Source organism: Schistocerca piceifrons, chromosome 1 (assembly GCF_021461385.2).
Source record: "Schistocerca piceifrons isolate TAMUIC-IGC-003096 chromosome 1, iqSchPice1.1, whole genome shotgun sequence".
NCBI lineage: Eukaryota > Metazoa > Arthropoda > Insecta > Orthoptera > Acrididae > Schistocerca > Schistocerca piceifrons.
In genome coordinates, this window is record NC_060138.1 from 821,152,955 (window position 1) to 821,179,515 (window position 26,561).

At 42.8% G+C, this 26,561-nt stretch overlaps 1 protein-coding gene across 5 annotated transcripts in view; it reads right to left on the reverse strand.

Moving 5' to 3' along the window:
* The window catches only part of LOC124714372 (cytochrome P450 306a1), a 925,226-nt gene that overhangs the window by 476,366 nt on the left and 422,299 nt on the right, over window positions 1–26,561 (reverse strand). For 2 of the 5 annotated variants that reach the window (XM_047243017.1, XM_047243014.1), the window contains one exon: window positions 24,288–24,760. The exons of 2 other annotated variants lie outside the window; for them this stretch is intronic. In XM_047243017.1, the coding sequence (XP_047098973.1) occupies window positions 24,481–24,760 (280 nt within the window). In that variant the 3' untranslated portion in view covers window positions 24,288–24,480. Of the gene's footprint in view, window positions 1–18,926; window positions 18,958–24,287; window positions 24,761–26,561 lie in introns of those variants that run through there. One more of the 5 variants, XM_047243015.1, reaches the window with a different exon arrangement.

Here is a 26,561-nt window from a genome sequence, read left to right on the forward strand (position 1 = left end):
CCCGAATTCTCCGTTCTAACACATCCAAGAGTCTTGGTCGCGTCGTATAGACTTTGCTCTTGAGGTAGTCCCACAAGAAAAAATCACAAACGGATAAATCTGGCGATCTAGGAGGCCAGATAATGTTACCGAATCGTGAATCACACGATTGCCAAACAATTCTCGCACGTATGTCATTGATTTCCGTGCAGAGTGTGATGTCGCTCCGTCCTGTTGAAATCAGGCTTCTTGAACGTTTGGAAAGTTGTTCAATGCAGGTGTAACGAAAGTTCGTTCCATCTCCACATAACGGTCGGCATTGACTTATTGTATTTACCTGTTGATTTGACAAAAAATACGGTCCGATAATCCCATGTGATGAAACACCACACCATACTGTCACTTTACTAGCGGGTAAAGGGCTCTCATGAACGTCATTAGGATTTGTGTTTGCCCAGTAACGATAATTCCGTTTATTCACATAATCTGTGAGATGAAAATGTGCCTCATCTGAAAACCACAGCTTGTTTAGAAATTCATCGTCATTGTTTATTTTTGTTATCATTTGTTGACAGATTCCTAATCGTAACCGGTAATCGTTGTTCTTCAATTGTTGCACCATCTGAAGTTCGTACAGATGAAAGTTTAAATCAAGAGGAGGAATTCTGTGAACACTCTCCCGGGACATCGGAATCACTGCTGCTTTCTTACGAATTGAACGCCGTGGGCTCTGTAAGACAGACTTGCGTACAAGATCGATGTTCGATGGAGAACGCACACTTTTTTTTTGCGCAATTGCGTGAATTAGAGCACCCAGTGTATGTTAAAATGAACCGGATGTAATCATCTACAGAGCGAACGTCGTCCTGTTGGTTTCTTCTTGAGGGCACATCCAGTCTCTTCAAAGTTATTAATCCAACATTTTATCGCGTGTTTCGACGGAACGGCATCATGACGTCCTAAATTATAAAAACGTCGAAACTCTCTCTGCGCCGCTACAAAGCTATTATTGTTTCTATAAAGCATTTTTAAGGCTAACGCACGCTCTTGTCCGTACCACTGATCCACGATTACTGAAATGGCGGACCGTTTACTCGCTAACCGCCACGAACCTGTAGTGCTGCCATCTGCCCGTGGCTGCCACTACTCATTTGAAACATTCCCGTCATTCTACGTACTCTACCTATCTAGGAGGAGATGGACAGAAAAAGTGGGAGGCGGTTATGCACAGAGATATGGGTGGGACTGAGAAAATGTACCGTCAGAGAGGAGGCAGAGACGGGCAGAGGGGCAGAGAAAGGAGGGGCAATGAATTTATGATTTATGCGAAATTCCCGTACATATTTAGCTATTGTGAAGAATTGCCGGGTTCGCTAGTACAATTACAAGATCCATTGTTGTCAAAATACATGTTAGTCGATATTTTGATATGACTTTCATCATTTGGATTTTGATCGTTTAAATTTTCGGAGGGCTGTATCGGACATGAAATTTTAATGTGTAAAATGAAACTAATTTTCGCTGTGAAACGGTTTTAATTGGATGGTAAGTGATTATAGACTTGAACTTTTTCATTAGCTCACTCAGTTTGCTTGGATACATATCAACTAGATCCGTGCTGAAGTCTGCTGTTCGCTGCAAATACATAGTTTCAGCATTTCTCAGTCTTAAGTCATCATGTCTTTTCATAACTTGATTGTAAAAGTCTTCACCTGTTTTCATTGAACCATTGATTTATTTTAAATTGCTCTGCATGTTAGTACACTCGATTTCTGCCGGTGCGGTCTAACGCAGGATTTGTGTCCAGGTCCGGTGAACTGGCCAGTCTGTGGATGGTTTTTAAGTGGTTTTCCATCTGCCTCGGCGAATGCGGGCTGGTTCCCCTTATTCCGCCTCAGTTACACTATGTCGGCGATTGCTGCGCTAACAAGACCTTCACGTACGTGTACACCACCATTACACTACCACGCAAACATAGGGGCTACACTCGTCTGCTGTGACACGTTCCCTGGGGGATTCACCGGGGGCCGAACATCACAATAACCCTGGGTTCGGTGTGGGGCGGCGGAGCGGTGAAGTGGACTGAGGTAGTCGTCGCGGGGTTGTGGACCACTGCGGCTGCGGCGGGGACGGAGCCTCTCCGTCGTTTCTAGGTCCCCGGTTAACATAGAATACAATACACTCGATTTCACAATTCATCTTTACTCAAAGCTTAAATTAGCTATCTAAATTTTTAATATGTTCGCAAACCATTGTTTCCTGTTCATCACTTAATATTCATGGAAAAATTGTTATTTCCTAAAATGTTTTTGTGAGTGTGCAAATGCTATAAATGTGGACATGCCTTTCTTAAAACTATCTTCTAAGAGAAGTCGTAGGGTCAATATTGTGTCATGTGCTCCTGTATTTCTCCGGAAACAAAACTGACGTGTGATAGCCGAGGATTTCTACCAGTCCTTATCGTCTAACCTATTTGATTCTCCGCTGTACTCAGAATTTCATTTTTCAAATGGTTCAAATGGCTCTGAGCACTATGGGACTTAACATCTGAGATCATCAGTCGTCTAGAACTTACAACTACTTAAACCTAACTAACCTAAGTACATCACACACAGCCATGCACGAGGCTGGATTAGAACATGTGACAGTAAGCAATTGCGCCGTTCCTGACTGAAGTGCCTAGAACCACTCGGGCACAACGGCCGGCTCATCTCTCAAAGCTGCCGATTCGTCTCCACTATATTGCTTGACCCTGTTTGAGTCAAAACATGTTTCTTGTTCCTTAAACCAAGTGCAAAATCCTAGCATGTGGCTTCCTCTTTCGACCCTTACTCGCAGCCCACATTCTCGTACTATTTTTCCTTTTTTTTCCTTCCTTTTCCTACTATCGAACTCGAGTCCTCCGTCACAGTTAAATCCTCGGATGTAATCGCGGATCTCAGCATCCTCGGAGGCCTCCAGCAATCGACAACGACTCTAGCTCGCGTTTCTTTTTGCGGTGCCTTGACACTGACCCGGCAGCGACTGGAGAGACGCTAAGTAAACTGGTGTGCCAAGCGATGGGCGCCGTGTTGTGAGTGAGCGTTGAACCAGTTGCACGCCGGCGCGACGCCACTGTAAACACGGCGAGAGGCCGGCGTTCGGCGCCGCGCTGCCGCTACTCGTTTAGCGTCCGGTCGCGAGCCGCTCAGCACTGGCTGCAGCGGCGCCCGAGGGACAACTTATCGCTCGCCTCCAGGCCTTCACAAATGCATACGCTCATCAGCAGGAAATACACGCTGTGGGAGAAGGTGAACAGTGATTATACTTGACTGGCAGGTATAGGTCATAGAACAGAGATTTCTGAAATCATTTATTGTGGTTGCGTTAACTCTCCACACACACACACACACACACACACACACACGCACATAACGCGTTCCAGTAAGGTGTTGGCTTCCGTTTTTGCGAGCTCAAACTTCCAGACATCATTGCTTGAACTCGAGGAGGAGGAGGAGGAGATTAGTGTTTAATGTCCCGTCGACAACGAGGTCATTAGAGACGCAGCCCAAGCCCGGGTTAGGGAAGGATGGAGAAGGAAATTGGCCGTGCCCTTTGGAAGGAACCATGCCGGCATTTGCCTGATGTGATTTAGGGAAATCACGGAAAACCTAAATCTGGATGGCCGGACGCGGGTTTGAACCGCTTGAACTCTAAAATGTCTGTAATGGTGTACACGGATACTATGCATCATCCGGGTTTAATTTTCAAATGCAGTTCCCCTAGATTCCCAGCTGCAGGCTGCATTCTTTATAGCTATCCCGACAGCACCTCGCACATTCTCTATCGTCATTTGTATGGCCATATTTTCCGTAGCTGCTTTACAATTCCTGAGGGTATTTTCGTTCTGTCGTTGCTACAAGGAAGTTCGTGCTTTTTCTCCAGACGCGTTTCGCTTTATTGAGGCAGAGCATCTTCAGTTGTCTGTAATCAAAGATTTTTATAATTTGGTTTGCTTTTAAGATCTAAGAACGGTTCGTTTACAATATATTGCTTTTTACTTATGGTGATTTCGCTTTGTTCTTCTCCTACAACGGGCAATGCCATCTGTTAACCTGTTAGCACATCTTTGGAGATTTTTTTCGTGGGACACTGGTACTTGGAGTATAAATTTTAGTTACAGACCGCCGCCCGGGATTAGCCGAGCGGTCTACGGCGCTGCAGTCATGGCCTGTGTGGCTGATCCCGCCGGAGGTTCGAGTCCTCCCTCGGGCATGGGCGTGTGTGTTTGTTTGTCCTTAGAATAATTTAGGTTAAGTAGTGTGTAAGCTTAGGGACTGATGACCTTAGCAGTTAAGTCCCATAAGATTTCACACACATTTGAACATTTTCACGCGTCAGACATGTACACCATGCAAGAGAAATCAAAGGATTTCTTTTTTAGAACCCCGTAATTGCCTCCCATTAGTATGCGTAAGTTTGAAATTTGGGTCAAAGCTGCCTACAATTCGCTACAGTCTGGAACCGCGCGGCCACTACGGTCGCAGGTTTGAGTCCTGCCTCGGGCGTGGATGTTTGTGATGTCCTTAGGTTTAAGTAGTTCTAAGTTCTAGGGGACTGATGACCTCAGAAGTTAAGTCCCATAGTGCTCAGAGCCATTTGAACCATTTTGTCTACAACTTTTTGCATCCTGTGGTGTCTCCCTCGATCACGGTGACACTTCAAACAGCAAACATCGATCTTGAAATGTGTGGGAATCAACGCCGCAGGGAAAGGGGTGGTTCCATTGATGCCCATTGTGCCACCCACTGACAGCTTTTCACGTCGATTCTGAGCAGCGGTGTGTCTGCAAAGTTTTCCTCGGCTACCCACAACAAAACCACGGGATTTAAACCCTGGGTGTTACGGTCGTGACCTCCATCGCAGACACGTCAAAAAAAGGAGTGAAATGTGGGTAAGAGGCGCTGTGACTACCTTCGCATCGTGTGGCACGTTCTCAGTGACGTCGGGTAGAATTGTGGTGAAATCTGATGCCAATGTGACATCGTCACCCCCATCTTACACCTCTCGTAAACTTCTGAGCTGTTGCCTTTTATCGCGTGTGTCGACACCTTACTGCCTGAAGCGTCGTCGAGCCGCGGCTTTTGCACCATTACAGAGGAAAGTTATAGACACGGTTTGACCAAATTTAACTTACGCGTCGCGATGGGAGACAATAACGAGGTTGCGAAAAGTTATCCTTTACTTTTGTAAAGCAGTTTGTGTGACTTTTATATTTGCCACTGCTTGATGTACATCGTTATTAATTTTGGGTAAAATTGCATGAATTAACAGATAATATCATTTGATTGTATAATAAATATGTTTCCAACATAAAAAGATCAGGAAGTTCAACTGATACATAGACGAAAGTCAGTTACTGCAAGACAGTACTATCTAATTCCTCTCTGTAGAGATGGTACACACATAATATCTGCATGATATATAATTCTCAACTCTCTGACACTCATAAACACTTTTTTCAAACTGATACCGAAAATAATATTTTAGTAGGGAGCTGAAAGAATAAATTGAAGACAGGTATCCATCTCCGGAGAATCCACGCACTCTCATCAGATAACACGGAAAATGTGATGTTATCGTGTGAATCGACTAACCTATTCAGGCTACTTTCATTTCTCTGAGATGTTTGAAGAGTTAAGGATTGTGGAACAGTAGGAGTCTGATGAGGATTTGGCTGGCAGTGTACATGCAACAATGGAAATGTCTGCACTACGTCAGCCGTTTTCAAGCAAATTCACTAGCCGAGAGTAGGTAGGAAGGTGTGAGATGCGGTGAAATTCTGGTGATGATCACTTCTACCAGTTTATATAGACTTGTTTGTTTTATAATTTGAAAAATAGCGCCTACTTCCGCAGTCACGTTATACACTAACATCAGTAGATAACTTATATTTCCGCATGTTTTTATGTTTCGTTTTATTGACACTAAAAAACAATTTCGAATTCGTCAAAACTGTACTGCTACCTAAGGAAGTCGATTGATTGCCGCAGGTCGCATGTTCAAAGATGGTGATAATCCTAGCCTGTGTGGCTTACGGGAAGACGTCTGTCTGCATATTTTCTGTACTCTCCAGTGTCGGAAGAAAAATATGAGCACGGATCCCTTTACTTAATTTGTTCGTTCAGGTACCCTCTACGTGCTTCTTTTTTTATGAAGATTGTCTTTAGATTCTCAACTTGCATAATATTCTACTTATCAAATCTTCTTCCTGAAAGCCCCTTGAATTAATCGATTATTAACATCTTGTATCAATCTACCACTTTTTTTTTCGCTCAGCTGATGTTGATTCGTAGATTCTGTTTGGCCATCGCTTATCATCCATTCGTTGGAGGTGGTAATACCAAGAGTTTTTCATAAATGATGCCTAAATATTACAATGTACAGACCTTTTTAATTTTGCAGAATCCTGCATCCATTTTCATCCGCTACCATATATATTGTGTCTTTTTTTCGTTTGTCGGGCCCCTTTTGGGTATCTTCGTGTAGTTTCCTGAGCATATAACGTGTGTCGTCTTTTTCACCTGCTATCAGGACATGGTCGTCGACTGAAAGTATGTAGCATTTCTTCTTCTACAGCGATTCCCATTCCACGTCCTTCCCTCTTCCAATTTTTCGAAACTTCTAAGTACACTTAAAGTTAAGTCGCTGCTAATGAGCACCCTTGCTAAGACGCATATTTACGGAGAACCCTCATATAAGTTTCGTGTTACTTATAAACACCTATTACCGATACCAAAAATTTGCATTGTACCCCTTTACAATAGCTCGAGGCTTCTTGATATCCTTTCTAAATAACCAGTATAGTACGACGGGTACAACTATAAACCCTTCCGCAAATAAGCCGTATATGGTGGTTGCAAAGTACCTGAGAATTTTAAATACGAGTAATATTGGATGATCCCTTCTGAAAGCAACGATATTCATGTAGCCTGTTAGAAGTGTATTTTACAGAAGAAGAAAACATTCCTTTATAAAGGGATCACGAACAATTTTATGTGTGTAACTGCCTGAAATTCTGTGAAGAGCATCCGTGTGCTAATAATATATCTTTTATTTGTTAGATTGCGAACCAGAACCAGTGATTTTTGAAGGGTTAGTTAGATTCGATTGTGGGTGCAGCAATGCAGCAATCAGTTGCGCTCCCTTTCATTACAAGTAATCAGCAAAACTTAATGCTATTCATTTAATAAGAACACGGGTCTCTTTACCGCTGAAAAAATGAATTAATATTTTGTTGATAAACATTTTTTTCAATATTACATAACTGTCTTTTGAAACACTATGCCACAAACACTTTAAAATCGGTAGGTTATGTTTTATATTTCCTTGCTACTGAATCTAATTCACCTCTTTTTCACCTAACAGCTCAGAATTCGTTTTTCTCCTGACAAAGATGGGTACAGTTGCAGATAGCTTGAGAATTTTGTTTGACATGACTCTGCTTAAAACAGGGAAATTTTATACAAGCATGTCTTCACAAAAGACTCCGAGGACAAATAAGAAAGAAGTTAACTAACTCCTGGACGTAATTTTCTTACAGTAGTCCCAGTGTTTGAGCTACCGCGGCATACGGTTTTTATACGTCTCTTGCAAGAAAAATAATACAAACTCAGCTAACGTTTTCCTTAATTAAACCTTCTCTTCGGCCTAAGCGTCTCTGAAAGCTGTCAAGTAATCTAACAAGCATTAAGTGTGATTCGTCTTAGGTAGTGCAATGAAGGATGTAAACTGGGTCCATGTTCCTGTTCGAACAGACTAAAGAAATAGCGCACGCGCACGCGCATACACACACACACACACACACACACACACACACACACACACACACGAGAGAGAGAGAGAGAGAGAGAGAGAGAGAGAGAGAGAGAGAGGGAAGTGAGTTAGCAGCTCATTCCTGTATTTTCAAAATAAACGAAAAGAAATAGAGAAATGGTACACAAAGAAATTCTCAGAAAGCAAATGGGTCTTAGGTAATTAGAAAAAAACAAAATTTGTGGACTGAATTCCTCTGTGCGTGAAGAGTGCTCCGTCATGAAACATGCTGCTAATTAACGCTTTAGGACGGATGTGAACTCTAACTCGAAACCATCCATTTCTCGAATAATATAGTTGTTGACCGAATATCCAGGACAGGATATCTCGGATAGCGAGAGTATCTCCACTGAAGGGCAAGGTTCTAGTTTGCTACATATTTTTAATCTGTCAGACAATCACGTAAATATAACTAGATATTTTATTTTGTGAATGCCTATTTTACATTCACCTGGGGACCGGAAATGTCACAGACGTTAAGATATACAGTTTCATCTTTGCTGGGCAGTAAGTAGATAACTATTACACTGTTGAGCAGCGGCATGAATAGTCACCAGAATGCTTGCTTATCGTATGGTAAAGGGGGACAGGAATGATTTCTATGTGCGAGTTCGCACTGAATATTTAAAACCAAGAGTATTTACATAGTACATCTATATAATGAATTTCATGGCTGCAGATCGGAACATTTCACTTCGGCGAAGGTTAATTCGATGAGATTTTTTTTTTTAAAAGAAGTGTAGCTCCTCTCCATAACAGGTAGTTTCAGTTATGGTAAAACTGTACTACGTAGGTGACAGGGTTAAGATGTACGATGGTCTACGTTCGAGTTTTGTTCGGTAGCCTGTTGTTTTCACAGATTGAAACTAACATTCACTTCTAATTATGTTAGCCTTCCACGATGGGGGAAATAAGTGTCAGCTGTGTAACGCTCGAAATTCAAATACCTGTTGAGATAGCAGAGCTGTACTCCTCTGTGATAAGATATTAGAGATTTGTTTGGACCGAATTACCATCTGTTTGAAGAGACTGTGTCAAGGTCTCTGCCATAAATTGTCTATTTCACACTCATCTTACCTTCAATTCCAAAATGTTAACAGTTCAGAATGTGCAAGTGTTTCATCTGGCATCTATAGCTTTGGTAGAAGTCCATGACGGTTTAAAAGCTATCCTTAATTAGGGACGGAGGCTACACTCTTTACGTAACTCCTCCGCGGGTTGCCTGAAATCTAAGATCATAGGCGTTGCTTCTCGGGCGGAGCACAACGAAGCAACAACTTTTAAGCATGCTAACTCAGTATCTCTATGGAGCTATATTAAATAACACATACTGAATTCCTCCCCCCCCATGAACCATGGACCTTGCCGTTGGTGGGGAGGCTTGCGTGCCTCAGCGATACAGATAGCCGCACCGTAGGTACAACCACAACGGAGGGGTATCTGTTGAGAGGCCAGACAAACGTGTGGTTCCTGAAGAGGGGCAGCAGCCTTTTCAGTAGTTGCAAGGGCAACAGTCTGGATGATTGACTGATCTGGCCTTGTAACACTAGCCAAAACGGCCTTGCTGTGCTGGTACTGCGAACGGCTGAAAGCAAGGGGAAACTACGGCCGTAATTTTTCCCGAGGGCATGCAGCTTTACTGTATAATTAAATGATGATGGCGTCCTCTTGGGTAAAATATTCCGGAGGTAAAATAGTCCCCCATTCGGATCTCCGGGCAGGGACTACTCAAGAGGATGTCGTTATCAGGAGAAAGAAAACTGGCGTTCTACGGATCGGAGCGTGGAATGTCAGATCCCTTAATCGGGCAGGTAGGTTCGAAAATTTAAAAAGGGAAATGGATAGGTTAAAGTTAGATATAGTGGGAATTAGTGAAGTTCGGTGGCAGGAGGAACAAGACTTCTGGTCAGGTGACTACAGGGTTATAAACACAAAGTCCAATAGGGGTAATGCAGGAGTAGGTTTAATAATGAATAGGAAAATAGGAATGCGGGTAAGCTACTACAAACAGCATAGTGAACGCATTATTGTGGCCAAGATAGATACGAAGCCCACACCTACTACAGTAGTACAAGTTTATATGCCAACTAGCTCTGCAGATGACGAAGAAATTGAAGAAATGTATGATGAAATAAAAGAAATTATTCAGATAGTGAAGGGAGACGAAAATTTAATAGTCATGGGTGACTGGAATTCGAGTGTAGAAAAAGGGAGAGAAGGAAACGTAGTAGGTGAATATGGATTGGGGCTAAGAAATGAAAGAGGAAGCTGCCTGATAGAATTTTGCACAGAGCACAACTTAATCATAGCTAACACTTGGTTTAAGAATCATGATAGAAGGTTGTATACATGGAAGAACCCTGGAGATACTAAAAGGTATCAGATAGATTATATAATGGTAAAATAGAGATTTAGGAACCAGATTTTAAATTGTAAGACGTTTCCAGGGGCAGATGTGGACTCTGACCACAATCTATTGGTTATGACCTGTTGATTAAAACTGAAGAAACTGCAAAAAGGTCGGAATTTAAGGAGATGTGACCTGGATAAACTGAAAGAACCAGAGGTTGTACAGAGTTTCAGGGAGAGCATAAGGGAACAATTGATAGGAATGGGGGAAAGAAATACAGTAGAAGAAGAATGGGTAGCTCTGAGGGATGAAGTAGTGAAGGCATCAGACGATCAAGTAGGTAAAAAGAAGAGGGTTAGTAGAAATCCTTGGGTAACAGAAGAAATATTGAATTTAATTGATGAAAGGAGAAAATATAAAAATGCAGTAAATGAAGCAGGCAAAAAGGAATACAAACGTCTCAAAAATGAGATCGACAGGAAGTGCAAAATGGCTAAGCAGGGATGGCTAGAGGACAAGTGTAAGGATGTAGTGGCTTATCTCACTAGGGGTAAGATAGATACTGCCTACAGAAAAATTAAAGAGACCTTTGGAGATAAGAGAACCACATGTATGAACATCAAGAGCTCAGATGGAAACCCAGTTCTAAGCAAAGAAGGGAAAGCAGAAAGGTGGAAGGAGTATATAGAGGGTCTATACAAGGGCGATGCACTTGAGGACAATATTATGGAAATGGAAGAGGATGTAGATGAAGCTGAAATGGGAGATACGATACTGCGTGAAGAGTTTGACAGAGCACTGAAGGACCTGATCGAAACAAGGCCCCCGGAGTAGACAACATTCCATTGGAACTACTGACGGCCTTGGGAGAGCTAGTCCTGACAAAACTCTACCATCTGGTGAGCGAGATGTATGAAACAGGCGAAATACCCTCAGACTTCTAGAAGAATGTAACAATTCCAATCCCAAAGAAAGCAGGTGTTGACAGATGTGAAAATTACCGAACTATCAGTTTAATAAGCCACAGCTGCAAAGTACTAACACGAATTCTTTACAGACGAATGGAAAAACTAGTAGAAGCCGACCTCGGGGAAGATCAGTTTGGATTCCGTAGAAATACTGGAACACGTGAGGCAATACTGACCTTACGACTTATCTTAGAAGAAAGATTAAGGAAAGGTAAACCTACGTTTCTAGCATTTGTAGACTTAGAGAAATCATTTGACAATGTTGACTGGAATACTCTCTTTCAAATTCTAAAGGTGGCAGGGGTAAAATACAGGGAGCGAAAGGCTATTTACAACTTGTACAGAAACCAGATGGCAGTTATAAGAGTTGAGGGACATGAAAGGGAAGCAGTGGTTGGGAAGGGAGTAAGACAGGGTTGTAGCCTCTCCCCGATGTTATTCAATCTCTATATTGAGCAGGCAGTAAAGGAAACAAAAGAAAAATTTGGAGTAGGTATTAAAATCCATGGAGAAGAAATAAAAACTTTGAGGTTCGCCGATGACATTGTAATTCTGGCAGAGACAGCAAAGGACTTGGAAGAGCAGTTGAACGGAATGGATGGTGTCTTGAAGGGAGGATATAAGATGAACATCAACAAAAGCAAAACGAGGATAATGGAATGTAGTCGAGTTAAGTCGGGTGATGCTGAAGGTATTAGATTAGGAAATGAGACACTTAAAGTAGTAAGGGAGTTTTGCTATTTGGGGAGCAAAATAACTGATGATGGACGAAGTAGAGAGGATATAAAATGTAGACTGGCAATGGCAAGGAAAGCATTTCCGAAGAAGAGAAATTTTTTAACATCGAGTATAGATTTAAGTGTCAGGAAGTTATTTCTGAAAGTATTTGTATGGAGTGTAGCCATGTATGGAAGTGAAACGTGGACGGTAAATAGTTTGGACAAGAAGAGAATAGAAGCTTTTGAAATGTGGTGCTACAGAAGAATGCTGAAGATTAGATGGGTAGATCACAGAACTAATGAGGAAGTATTGAATAGGATTGGGGAGAAGAGAAGTTTGTGGCACAACTTGACCAGAAGAAGGGATCGGTTGGTAGGACATGTTCTGAGGCATCAAGGGATCACCAATTTAGTATTGGAGGGCAGCGTGGAGGGTAAAAATCATAGGGGGAGACCAAGAGATGAATACACTAAGCAGATTCAGAAGGATGTAGGTTGCAGTAGGTACTGGGAGATGATGAAGCTTGCACAGGATAGAGTAGCATGGAGAGCTGCATCAAACCAGTCTCAGGACTGAAGACCACAACAACAACAACAACAACAACATACTGAATTAGTCATTTGTTACTTATTTTAACTGTAAGCATCAGACGTTCCTTCCGTCATGGACGACGAAGAGGCTGTCATAGTGTTCCAATTGCTGCAGAGGTTGTATGCATCATAACCCAGCTAGCTTTTAATTCAAAAAGCATTGAATCCTGTTAGTGGAGAGAACGGAGGCTCGGAACAATGGACTTCCCTCTGTATCCTTTACACTGTGAAACTGAAGAAGCCATGCATCAAACTTGCCTGAAATGTAAAAACACAATTCCGAATCTCGCGTGGAAATAAAAGTGAGCTGCTGTTTATTTGGAATTGCAGTTTGGCAAGTTAAAGAATTTACCATGGACACAACAAAGGGACTGAGAGTATCTGAAACAATAGTTGGGACATATAATCCATTTGTAGGTATCCATTGCATATCGGGAATGCTCATCACGATTCGCCCGGAGCACTACTTTGCAATGCTCGAATGTATCTGTAGCTGCATTGACTAGCAAATAAGTAGTCTGTAGTACTCACGCTCAATTGTAAGTCATCAGTAAATACCAGTGCGCAAGTGAGGAAGGGTACCACACACCGTATTCTCCGATTTTGGTGCTCAGGAGCAACACGGCAAATGTTATCATAGCGGGCAATTATTATCTCGTGAACGACTGTATGAGAGGCCGGTAACTATCAGTAATTAACAAACCTTTCGTTGTAAACACGCCGGCGACGAATTGTTGCCTATGATCCACGAGACATCAAAAGTGCTGAGAAGCCACGGCATCCTAGTCAGTAATCCATCAGCTTGAAACGTACCTCTCATCCGCTCCTCGGAGCTTTGGTGGCAGCGCACCAAATCACAGAGCTCCTCTATAATAGGCTGAATCGTCCGCCATGTTCTTCCAAAATCTGATGATTCCGCCACGTTTACCTTGTGAGTAGTTAACCCATTCGCGGAACTTTATTACAATATTTCTTATCAAATATTTGGTACTAGGCGTATCTACATCTACACTGACACTCCGCAGTACACCTTACGGTGCGGGGCGGAGGATGGGGCCAATAAAAATGCCCCGGATGAGTGGACACGATTGGACGTGAATGTATGCATATAACCAGACTCTGCAACGCTCACACCACGTGTACGCCCTCCACGTGATCCACATCGTTTCAGAGCATAGTGCAGACTGTGTTATTGTGAGCGGAGCAGTGCAAAGAGGACGATGGTACTCGTAGTGGAGCAGCAGGTGTTCGCTGTGGAAAGTTACGTGACAACAAAGTCTTGGGGCTGTTGTGATCGGTTGTTTCCTGAGACGTTTAAAGGTGTCAAAGTGACATTAAAGAGGGTCATACATCACTTAATCCGAAATGGCGCCAGACGGGGGGTCTGTTTTGAACAAGTCTGCTTCAGAGTTCTAGCGAAATGACCCGACACCTGTCGCAAGAGACCGGCATATCTTGTCGATAATGCGGACGTATGCTCCACCTGGACTCGACATGCATCCCTACCGAATGTATACTGTTCATGCATTAAAACCAGCAGATGCTCCTCAGCGCCTCCAGTTTTGTGAGTGGCTATTCACTGAGATAATAATGAATGGCTTAAACATGGAACATTTATGTCTGATGAAGCCTGGTTTCACCACATTGGTTACGTCAGCTCACAGAATCACAGGTTCTGGGAAGAGAGAATCCGCATAACTTCCACGAAACAGCACTGCGTGATCAGAAGTTTGGGGTTTAGTGTTGCTGTGTCTGCACGCCGCATTGTTGGTCTCATCTTCTTTCATCAGACGCTGACTTAGGCGCATTACATTGCCAACATTTTGAAACCATTTGTGGCAGCATTATCGGAAGAGCAAAAGACCTACTGGTGCTTCAAATAGGATGGAACAACCGCTCACACAGCCAGCCGAACATTGGAGCACATTTACTCAATCATCACCCCCTTCATGCCTGGCAGAGTTGTTAGCAGAGGTCACTTTGGTCGCATCCCTAGCTGGTCTTCCCGATCACCTGATCTGTCAGAGTTCGATTAGGCCTACTTTGGGTGGAGAGCCAAGTCTAAGGTGTATCGCAACAACCCTCATAGTCTTTAGGAACTGCAGCAGAACATTTCGGATGAGACTGCACCAATTCCAGCAGCCCAGCTTCGATCTGCCTTGAGCAGCTTGCTGACCAAGGTCCAAAAGTACCAAGAGGTGAATTGTGATCACTTTCAACATTAGTCAGGTTAGTATAGTATTTCCGTTCCTCTGCTGTGTTTCCTTGAACTCCGGAACTCTGTTCTCCGGGACACTTTTATTTTCCTCACCCTGTATTGGTCATTTCCTTTCCAGTCCACTTACAAAGAGAAAAAGGGAAAAAATGAGTGTCTGTATGCCTCTGTATGAGCCATAATTTCTCGTTATCGTATCTTTGTGGCCCTTGCACGCAATGTATGTTGGAGGCAGTAGATCGTTCTGCTTTCAGCTTCAGATGCCGGTTCTCTAAATTTTCTAAATATGTATGAAGTGTACGGAACAGTAATTAATGTGTTAAGAGATATTTGTAAGTTTCTGTTGGTAACGCATTAGCTACAGAGGAATCAATATTTTCACATGTTCATGTATAAAGCGAGCATGGTCTTTACTGAGTATCTAAGTGCAATATTAACATGCAACAACAGTGACATTATTGAAAACGTAATCTGGGGGTTAAGAACTTAAAAATCCCTTCCTTATAGCATGAGTCTAATCACAGTAAAAATGAGAATGTCGTATCATTATGAAGCCCCTAGAATTGCACTATGTACGGACTCAGCCGCAGAAGTATACTCATATAGGCCTATTACTCAAAAGTAACATTTTACGTTACTTTTTGTTCGATAGAGTGAATTAGTTGTTTCCCAGCAGGGAAGTCTGAGTAACCTCCACCCCAAAAACCAACTGTAAATTTTGTGTACTGATTTCACACTGTAATTAAAAGTCTTTGCCATTAACACAAAAATAAGACAGAAACTTTGTTGCTTGTTGAGTTTTGCTCAAAACTATTATTCTTCGAGGGTTACGTTACTTGTGCAGGTTGCCTACAAAGGCCAATCCGCTATAAAATATCACTAATTCAACAGTACCTGTATAAGAAAAGGGGTTGGGTACTATACAATTTGTGTGTATATGTTTATGATAACGACATCTAATTACATCACAATAAATATTCCCCTCCACTTTATCAATTGTGAAAATATTTCAGGAATCGAAAAGTTTTGAGACGAACTGCTTCAGTCTACTTTTACACGGGGGAAGAAACGCAATTGCATACAGCCGCTTTCACTTTTATAACTACTTTCATTAGCGTATACTTACCGCACACAGTTGAGCGCCAGGTTCTGGTTCCCAATTGTATTTGCGGCAATTTACGGTCCATTTTTTGTTCGTTCATGATCACTTGTGAACCTAACACGAAAAACCAATTCTGCAAGGGTTAGTGCAGTTCACAGCTGAGCAGTCACCCATACTTACAACTAATTCCTCAGTACATTTAATTATAAATCTCCACTCACATCGTTACTCACATGTAGACAAGTATGAATATGCTACACTTTGGGGAAAACATGGCGGATAGTTTGCTCTGGTTATAGGAGTTTTAGCAAATCACACCCGCGTCAAGAACCCAAGTCCTGTTGGCGATGTACGTGGTATGAGACAAATTGGGCGGCGAACCGCTCCGCAGGTTTAACGGGTTAATCCACGTTGAAAATTTCAAAACATCATTTTTTTTGCTTAAAGTTTCCTCTGGAATGTCTCCTTTCCATTCGGAGTCCGCAGAAGCTCCGTTATCGAGTTAGAAGGCGATTAGCGAAAAAGTGTCTCCGAAAATCATTCACAGGGAAAAAGAATTGCCGACATCGTGGCCGCTATGGCAGCATGTAATTTCAGCGACGGTCTAACATACATTATGAAAATTATGAACATGCTCGAGTTCGAGATCGGATCAACCTTTTACAACTTCTGCACAAATGGGGACGAAACGTGCATTGAGAGAGCGGAGCAGCGGATGTCAGAATTTGCCAAAGACGCTCGCAGGACCACCATAGCCACGAAAAAGATTGAAGAGGATGTCCATTTCAATCTAGAAAGACCGCTGTATGGTCCAGATATCGCTGACTCGAGGTATGTCAACTTAACTACAGAAAATTTAGCCCAAAACTTCAAACGCGTTTTTCACGAAACCGTGTTTTTTAAACTGGCAGGAACCGTAACTTGAGAAAGGTATGAACGATTTTGATCGGAATTTGATGGAAGCATTTTAAATTGAATTCTCTATCGGCATAAGCAGCCGTTTTCTGAAGTTTTCAAAAGTCTATTTTCGGTGCATCCTTTTGTCTCAATTTAGTGGGAGATGAAAATTAAATTTGTTTCAACACGTCAGCATTTTGTTAGAACTTAATATTTTTCAATTATCCTCTGTAGGCCGACAGAAAATCTATTGACAGTAACGTACACAAACTTTTTTTTTCTTTTTTTTACAGGTCCAGTTTGAGGGCTTGGGAAATTCCCGACAGTGACAAATGATCCGGCTGGAAGGGCTCCTTCCACCGGATCCAGCGGTTACGGGGAGCGTTCAATGTGGACACAAAAATGGTTCCTTATAAACGAAAGTGTAAGGAATGAAAATGTATCATCAGATTTAGTACTACTTTTTATTTTACTTGAAAAATCACGAAAATCACCTATTTTTCTTGCTTACAAGGACGAATACCCTCTTAATCGGAAATGTTTATTGGCCGATCCGCACCGACTCTCTGCTCTGCCATGCTGTGGTACCAGTCGTACCACATAAGCATTACCAACCTTGCTTTGATTCGCGAGATAGGGCTAAACTACTCACAACTCGACAGTCTATAACTAAAAGCCCTATATATCTCTCTCAGTGCAGATGCACAGATTTTATTCGTGTATTTCAAAAACGTCTGGGATAACACACGTTGACACACTCCGAAATACAGTGAGATAGAATTAGTAAAAATGTATACACGCTATGTATATAAAGACAGCGATAGGAGAAACTGAAAATTTTAAGATGTACTGTGAACTGGGGCAAGGGGACACTATTTAAGCTATTTCATTTAACCTCGTCTTAGAGAAGATCGGGAGAGAATTTACTAAAACTAATCCACAAGGGTCCAATTGCTGGGGGACAATATTACTAGACTTGCCGAATTATATATATATATATATATATATATATATATATATATATATTGGGCTACCAAAAATTTTCCGTTTGAGGGCATTGATACAGGTATATGTAACGTAACGCGACTTCGATACGGGTCTATGGTTCAAATGGCTCTGAGCACTATGGGACTTAACTTTTTAGGTCATCAGTCCCCTAGAACTTAGAACTACTTAAACCTAACTAACCTAAAGACATCATACACATCCATGCCCGAGGCAAGTTTCGAACCTGCGACCATAACGGTAGCGCGGTTCCAGACTGTAGATGCGTATCTATAAGCACAGACTTGTAAGAAGGGTTTTAGTTTGGCATTTGTGTCTTTCCGACGTGTGTGTGGTAAATGATGTAACATGAAATATGGTGGTGTTATTGCCAAATGCGTCCATACAGGACCTACGTGCTATTACTCTTTTCTTGGCTGCCGAAGGAAAAACGCCGGTAGACGTCCACAGGAGAATCCAGAACGTGTATCACATCTGTCAAAAACGACCGTTGTGGGATGCTGCACCAAGTTTAGCGCTGGTCTCTATTCGACGGAAGACGCTGATCGATCTGGGATACCAGCCTCATCCATTACGGACAATAACAAGCCGGCGATTGATGGTTTGATTAGAGCGCTAGTCCTAATCTCGTCCAATGGGATTATCACGCCATCAATTCCTTGAAAAAGGCCTTGAAGTATCGGCGATTCCTGTCAGACAATGATGTGCAGCGCACAGTTACGGACTTCCAGGACACGGTGTTTTGCCAAACGGGTATCTTCAACACGGTGCGTTGGTGGGTTGATTGTCTCAGTGCTCACGGCGATTTTGCCTGATTGGCATACCAATTCTGGGCTGTACATCCTTCGAACGGAAACTTTCTGATCGCCCCTTATAGCATTAATAAGTGGTTCCAAAACAGAATTAATTAGAATGACGCGGAATTATTATAAAGTCTCTGAGAAAAGAGGACTAGGAGTTCATGAAGACAACGTAGGATTCGTAAGAAAATCCTAAATGGGACACCTTTGTTTGTATATAGACTAACTTTGAAGACAGTTGACTGCTTCAAGTAATTAGAACGGACATAGTAGTAGATGCCCGTCTATTAACAGCAAATAAAACATATTTCAGTTTGATTGATATCTTAAGGAAAGACTACTTCGTACAAATTTCCAAATTCACTTGAATCAATTAACTACACTCTAACACACACACACACACACACACACACACACACACACACACACACACACACACACACACAGAGAGAGAGAGAGAGAGAGAGAGAGAGAGAGGAAAAAATGATTCACCACGAAGAAATTATACGAATGGGACAGAAGTCGGTAGATGTGATATCATGTACCAACACGTTATTGACTTGCTCAATTTGCGAAGCTCTTTCTCTTGGTTAAATCAAACAAGTTTTCTGAAATTGTAATCATCTGTTTGGCTGTACGTGTGAATCACATCTATCGATTTCCGTACCATTCGGATAATTCCTTTGTGGTGGGTCGCTTTTTCTTACTTTTTCTTCTACTTAGAGTGTAGCATGGAATGGAGGAGCAGAAAAAAATTAAGAATTAGGTGAGCTGTACAATCATCGAAACGTCATTGAAGTGCTAAAGAAGAGACGGTTGAACTGAGCTGCTCAAATAGCAAGAAGGACAGAGAATAGACTACTTAGAATCAAGGGCTCCCATACGGGAGGGGCAACGGGGAGGGGGCTCCTCATTCCCTAGATCTCAGCCGAAGAGAAAAAAATATAGTGTAGTCAGGTGATTTTCTGTTAAGAAAATAATTTGAAAGTCGGTATTATGCAGGGTTTTAACTGGGTCGTAGCTGTAACTTTTTTGCTAGTACTTACAAGTCGTCACTCGTCTTCCCAAAATAAAAATGCACCGTAGTTCCAGGTCGCCCGCACTCCAGTTCACCCCCCAGCATTCTGCGGGGTAATAGATGGAACGAGGAAGACCCACAATGAGGTTACGAGATAGTACACGGGAGTACCCAGCTAGCTGAACATCAACACCAAATGGACAAACAGTATAGTCGTCAGAAAGAGGAGGAAGCTCGTAGCGGAAGCGTAGTCAATAAGGCGCTTGCTCCAAGTAAACAGCAATGTTAATACTTTCAGGAAAGTTTACACACACACACACACACACACACACACACACACACACACACACAAATCAAATTTCCTCGGAAGTAAATATAATCTATTGGCTTTTATTAAACCTTGCTAAATACGTGTCTTTCACGAAAACCACGGTCCAGCTGTTACTGGCTCCTCGATCTGACGTAGGGACTGTAACTACAGAATACATGCATGATCACTGAAAGGCGAGGCTCGACCAGCATGCCTGAAATTCACGCCCGTGCGCGGGACCGCACTTTCGGAAAACCTCAGTTTTCCATACTGCAGGAAATAACCGGAGTGAACAATAAGGATCACCTTCTCCGGCCTCCGAAATACGGATATTTTCGTAAACATCTTCAGATGTTCGTTCGCAGAAGCCAAACCATAACAATGTGCCATTTGTCAGAGTCGATTATGTCAATGGATTTTCGCATCTGTGGCCGTTAAAATGATTCGCCATAGTGTCTGCTCTGCTTATATACTTTTCTCACCGCATCAAATGCCCACAACGTCAACAGGTGGCAATCAGTTTCATTATACGATGTAGTTATAGTGCTCTGGCTCATCATTGTATGTACGTATGCATCTATATACCTGTAGTACTGGTTGTGAGATGCCGAGGGATTCAACAAGCATAATCACGCAACTGGCTTTCTCATTTTCTGATTTCGATCAGTTGGCATATTTGACATAGCGAACTTGTCGCTACTGAACTAAAGGCAAGTTACAGTAAAACATTAAAATACAGCGCAACTGGGGCGCCGGCAACGCCTTGAGCCTTTTCGTGCATGATGCAGTTGTGGGAGAAGACTGGTAAGATGCTGCAAGACCTGGAACGGATCAATGATTCGTGGGTGGCTGGCAGGTGTCACTCAGATTCAAATATCGACTTTCATACGATACTTCCGAGTAACCAACAGTTCCTTTCTCGGCGAAAACATTACTCTGAAACACTACCATAAATAAAGCTTTGATTGACTGACTGATTTCCCACGTGGGAGATAAGTAAAAAACGCTAAGAATGTGCTGTGGCTTTAGGTTGGTGCATAATTGCGTAGCGTTTGTGTTTTGCATGTTGGTATTCGGGTTGCTATCGATTGATTTATCGTTCCTATTTTTTATGTGTAGTTCACTTTTGCTATCTGAGTTTACATATTGTATTTGGAGATAGTGAGTGGAGCTGTGGACGCTAGAACATGGAGTGCTAAGCGGACAAGTCTGAACAGTTACGACACATTCTTCTGTTTGAGTTCAATAGAGGGGTGAACGTAGCGGAGGCAGCCAGAAACATTTGCGTCGTGTATGGGGATAACGCCTTTGAAAAGATCACGGCAAGAGAATGGTTTTCTCGTTTTAAGGAGAATAGTTTTGACATCAGTGACTGTCGACGTTCAGAAAGACCACTGGGGTTTAATGAAAATCGTTTAAACGCATAAACTCACAATGATCCATGTCAGTGTACTGGAGAAGTGGCAAGTGTGATGAACTGTGATCATTCCACCAACGTGCGAGATTTGTATAAAATGAGAAAATTACCAAAATCTGGTGTATGCGTACCGCCTGCTCTAAGCCAAAATCACAAATACTAGAGGGTGGCCACACGTGCATCTCTGCTTGGTGAACAAGACCGACCATTCCTATCCTGTATCGTTACTAGTGACGAGTAATTGCGTCTTTATGGTAACACAAGGAAAGGAAAGGAATGTTCGAGCCCAAACAAAGCAGCATCTCCCCGTACAGACGCCTGCGCGCATCTACAGAACATAATGTTCTGTGCCAATTGGAGCGGCGACGGATTGCTGTACTACGAATTCCTTACCCGTGGTTTAGCCTAACCAACACTGCTGACATTTATTGTCAACAACTGATACGTCTTGCAGACGCAATCCAAGAACAACAACCAGGAAGACTGCGTGAAATGAGGCTACTTCACAAAATGCCCGCTCGCATTCTGCTAGACAGGCAAAGAAACATTACACAGAAGTTGGGTTGGGAAGTCACTTCGCAGTCGCCTTACTCATCTGACCTTATGCCCAGAGATTTTCTCCTTTCCGTCTTTCTATCGAACAACCTTCAAGGAACTTCTTTTCTGGATGAACATGCTCTCCGAACGTGGCTCAACGAGTTCTTCGCCTCAGAATCATATGAATTAAAAAGTTATCGCACAGTTGGCAGACTACTGTAAATAGTGAACGACAGGATATTTTATAGGTGACTACAGTCTGCATTACGTGTATCTACTGTGTTTATTAAACTTATGGGAAAACATTATGAACTTATGCACCTAAATAATGTATATACTTTGTGTTATCATCTATGTAAGACACAAAATGAATCTAGGCAGCGTTGTATACGTATATCTTGACGAACACACTAATTCGTGAATGGAATAATGCGCGTGGCATAGAGACAGCTCGAATGTGTGATGCTATGAGTGTGTATGCAGAAGTACTGGGTGCATCAAGAAGAATCATCTGATTTAAAAAAAAAAACATAACTATTATGTTATTTGAGATGTGTACGTGAACAATGTACTGTTGGATTGTGTGGTGTCACCGCCAGACACCACACTTGCTAGGTGGTAGCCTTTAAATCGGCCGCGGTCCGTTAGTATACGTCGGACCCGCGTGTCGCCACTGTCAGTGATTGCAGACCGAGCGCCGCCACACGGCAGGTCTAGAGAGACTTACTAGCACTCGCCCCAGTTGTACAACCGACTTTGCTAGCGATGCTACACTGACAAATACGCTCTCATTTACCGAGACGATAGTTAGCATAGCCTTCAGCTACGTCATTTGCTACGACCTAGCAAGGCGCCATAGCATTTGATATTTAACTTATGAAGCATGTAAAATCAAGAGCGATGTTCTACAATTATGGATTAAAGTTAAGTATTACAGCAACTGCGTCCGTTTTTCTAAGTTCTCATTTCCTTGTAATGTTCCAGACCTCACGCCAATCTGCGTGGGCTAAAAGCGTGCATTTCGGCCTCCTCTAGCAACACGGTGTTGGCTCTTCTGCCAACACTTCAGATTGAGTAAGATCTCAAGTTTTATATGGTTCCCGCTAGGTAGCAGCATGTGCATTCACTTCAGCTCTAGTAAGAATGGCGTCGGGATAGCAGGCAGCGTTTTGTGTTCTACGTTTTGCGCAGTGCGGGTCAGTAATAACTGTACAGCGTGACTTTCGTACTAGATGTACTAGATACGGTGTTGATCCTTCTACAGTATAGAGCTTTAGACCATGGCAAGAACAATTCCGAGAAAAAGGTTGTTCGTGTAAAGATAAATCGCCGGACCGTTCACGAGTGTGTGACACATCCACCACAGTTCTACAAGGAGACCGCAGAAATCCGTTCGCCGTCAGCTCGACAGCTCAACATGCCCCCGATGTCCGTCTGGCTGTGTTGCGTCGACGTTTACAGATGAAACCATACAAAATTCAGCTACAGCAAGCTCTTCGTGAAGATGACAGACAATAACGCGTGGAGTTCTGTAATTTGTTCTTGCCGAGATGGGTGGATGACAATTTTCTTCCATGCTTAATGTTTAGTGACGAGGCAACATTCCACTTAAATTGAAAGGCGAACCGTCATATGTGACAGTATGGGGTACGGAACAACCACACGAAGTTGTTCAACACTTGAAAGGGACTCTCTAAAATTTAATATATTTTCTGCAGTTTCATGGGAAAAGGTGCACGGTCCATTTTTCTTTGCCGAGAACATTGTTACAGGGAGCAAATATCTCAATATGCTTGAAAACTTTGTTTTCCACAGTTGGAGACTGATTCGAACGATTTTATTTACCAACAGTATGGGGTACCGCCACACTGGCATCTGGAAGCGCGGGAATTTTTAAATCAAAGGATTACTGAACGGTGGATCGGTTGCACTGGACCAAATGATTCAGCCTTACATTACTGGCCTCGGAGTTCACCGGAGATCACCGTATGTGATTATTTCTTATGGGGGTTTATAAAAGACTCTGTTTATGTGCCTACGTTACCAACAGCAGTGAATGAACTGAGACATCGCATATCAGCAGATGTGGAAGTTGTAACTCAAGATATGCTCGCTGCAGTGTGGGAACAATTTCAATACCGCACTGACGTATGTCTTGCATCTTAAGGTGGCCATATTGAACATCTATGAAACGGTATGAAAGAAAAAAAACTTTTTGAGTGTCCTGTTCATAAAACAAATCATCCTATGTATTTATCAGTTTCAGAAATATAGACGTGCGAAATCGGATGAGTCTTTTTGATACATCATGTATTTCTCATGCACTAGCCACGGGATACTGTAAACGTCAGGAAAAGGACAAAAGTAAAGTAGTCAGTAAAGGCCAGGGCAGGGATTTTGCGTGAAAATGGATGGAACGCAAGGAGTCAGTTCCTCTCCATTATGTTGCGCTTGGTAGGCGTTAATGCTTTTGGAATATTTACATGAACGTCAGACACAGTTAATACCATTCATTCATTGTCCATATGTAGCGTTTTATTAAAGAAATGTATACATTTCGTCACAGATAAATGCTACTCACTTATTATAGCCTTAAAAAATGGACAACTTGTCGGAGGCGAGGTAAAGAAAATCAAAAGAAAACCTGTTTTTTTCTGTTACATGATGTTACCATGGCAAAATATCCAGGGCAGATGTGGGATGTTGTAAAGGGAGTCTTCAGTCAAACACGATTGTCGAGACAGTGAGTGGGTACGTATGAATTTCTTTTTTAATCAGTGAGAGAGAGAGGGCAGAGAAGATGGCGCGGGTGGAGGCGGTCAGCGGGGGGTGAAGCGCAGCGGCTGCGGGGGCGGCGTGAGGGTGATGCCGCAGGCGCCGCGCAGGTCCGGGCCGGCGGCGGCGTCGGGGGCGGAGACGCGCAGGCGCTGCAGCAGCGCGCCGCAGTACAGCCACAGCACGACGCGCGCCAGCTCCTCGCCCACGCACATGCGCTTCCCTGCAACACGCACAGACACACACAGCGCTCAGCGCTCCCATAGCCAGGCTACAGCAGGTGCGTGTAACAACGCTGCAAATAAGCAAAGCGACACCTCTCCGTCTCTTTATGATGTATACATAGCACAACATGTCGTTCCGGAGCCTTGAAATGTGCACAGGTGTATTTTCTGGCGCTTAACCTAGCCCACATTAGCACATATCCAAACCCACAATGCAGGCTGATAAAGACTCCAGGTTCGAGTCTCGGTCCAACACATAGTTTTAATCTTCCAGGAAGTTTCAAAACAGCGCACACTCGACTGGAGTGTGAGATAACCATTCTGGCCACTTATGTAGCTAATGTCGTTTCGTCCAGGGTTCCAGGTCTGAAGAAACATTGAATAATAAAACCTTACGGATTATTTTCCTATCAAAACTTCCTGTAAGATTAAAACAGTGTGCCGGAACGGTGCTCTACCCAGGAACCTTGCCTTTCGTGGGCAACTCTCTTACCGTCTGAGTTATAAAGGCACACCTTCCTACCCGCCGTCACAGCTTTGCTTCCGCCAGTACCCCTCTCCTACCTTCCACACTTCACACAAGGTCTTCCGCATATCTTGTGGGACTAGAACTCCTAGAAACCTCGATGACTTGAAATTTCTAGTCCTAGTTAATGAGACCAGAAATATAAGACGAACTACTGCAGTGTTCATTGCTGTGAAAGGTAACACGTAAAACTAAATCGTAGAAAGCGTCGGAAGCTCTCTCAGACTGAACGGAGATGATGCGATTGTCTATAAGAAAGTAGCAGGTGTAGAAAACAGTATCCTTTTGCAAAATTACCCACAGTAGATTGGTGAGATATGCAGGCTCTGGCAGTTGACCCTTAACAACTACACCATTGATGACAAATTGCTGGATACAGTATCTACCGTACAGTAGCCTGAAGTAACTATACAGAGCGACCTTAAGTGGAATTACCACATAAAACGAATAGTTAGAAGAGCAGATTCCAGCTGAGACTCATATGAAGAATGTGAATGGAATGTAATTCATCCACGAAAGAAGTGGCTTGCTAAGCGCTTTTTCTACTGATTCTTGAGTAATATTTAACAATCTGGGATTCTTACGAGGTAGGACTGATAGAGATGGGGAAGATCGAAAGAAGAGCCGCGCGTTTCGTCACGGGATCGTTTAGTCGGCGCGAGAGCGTCACAAAGATGCTCAACGAACTCTAGTGGCAGACACTACGAGAGAAGCCTTGTGCATCACGGAGAGGTTTACTGTCGACGTTTCGAGAGATTACTTTCCCGAAAGAGTCGAACAACATATTACTTACTCCTTCATACATCTCGCGAAATGACCACGACGAAGAGAGTCGAGGAATTAAAGCTAGTACAGTGACTTACCGATTACCATTCTTACCGTGAACCGCTGGCGGTCGGAACAGCGACGAGGGAATCAGTTAGTGGTACCACAAAGGCCCTCTTCCACACCCCATCAGGTGGCTTTCATAGTACTGACGTAGATGTAAATGTACTGATGCAGGACGAGCGGGTAAAATGCTTGTTGCCGCTGTGCACAAGGAAAACGCCAGCACAGAGAAGAGACCTAATTGGGTATGTAACAGGCTAATTTTGCTTTTAATGGATCGCCTAACCGTAACAATTTGGAGGACAAGTTAAACAGTCGTTAAACCCAAGTCTAACGAGTGACATAAATCACAATGAAACTAATAAAGTTCGATACAACTCAAGTCAAATTACAAAATGACCCTAACACTGTGGAGACGTACCAAAATATGCAGAAGACTGTATGGA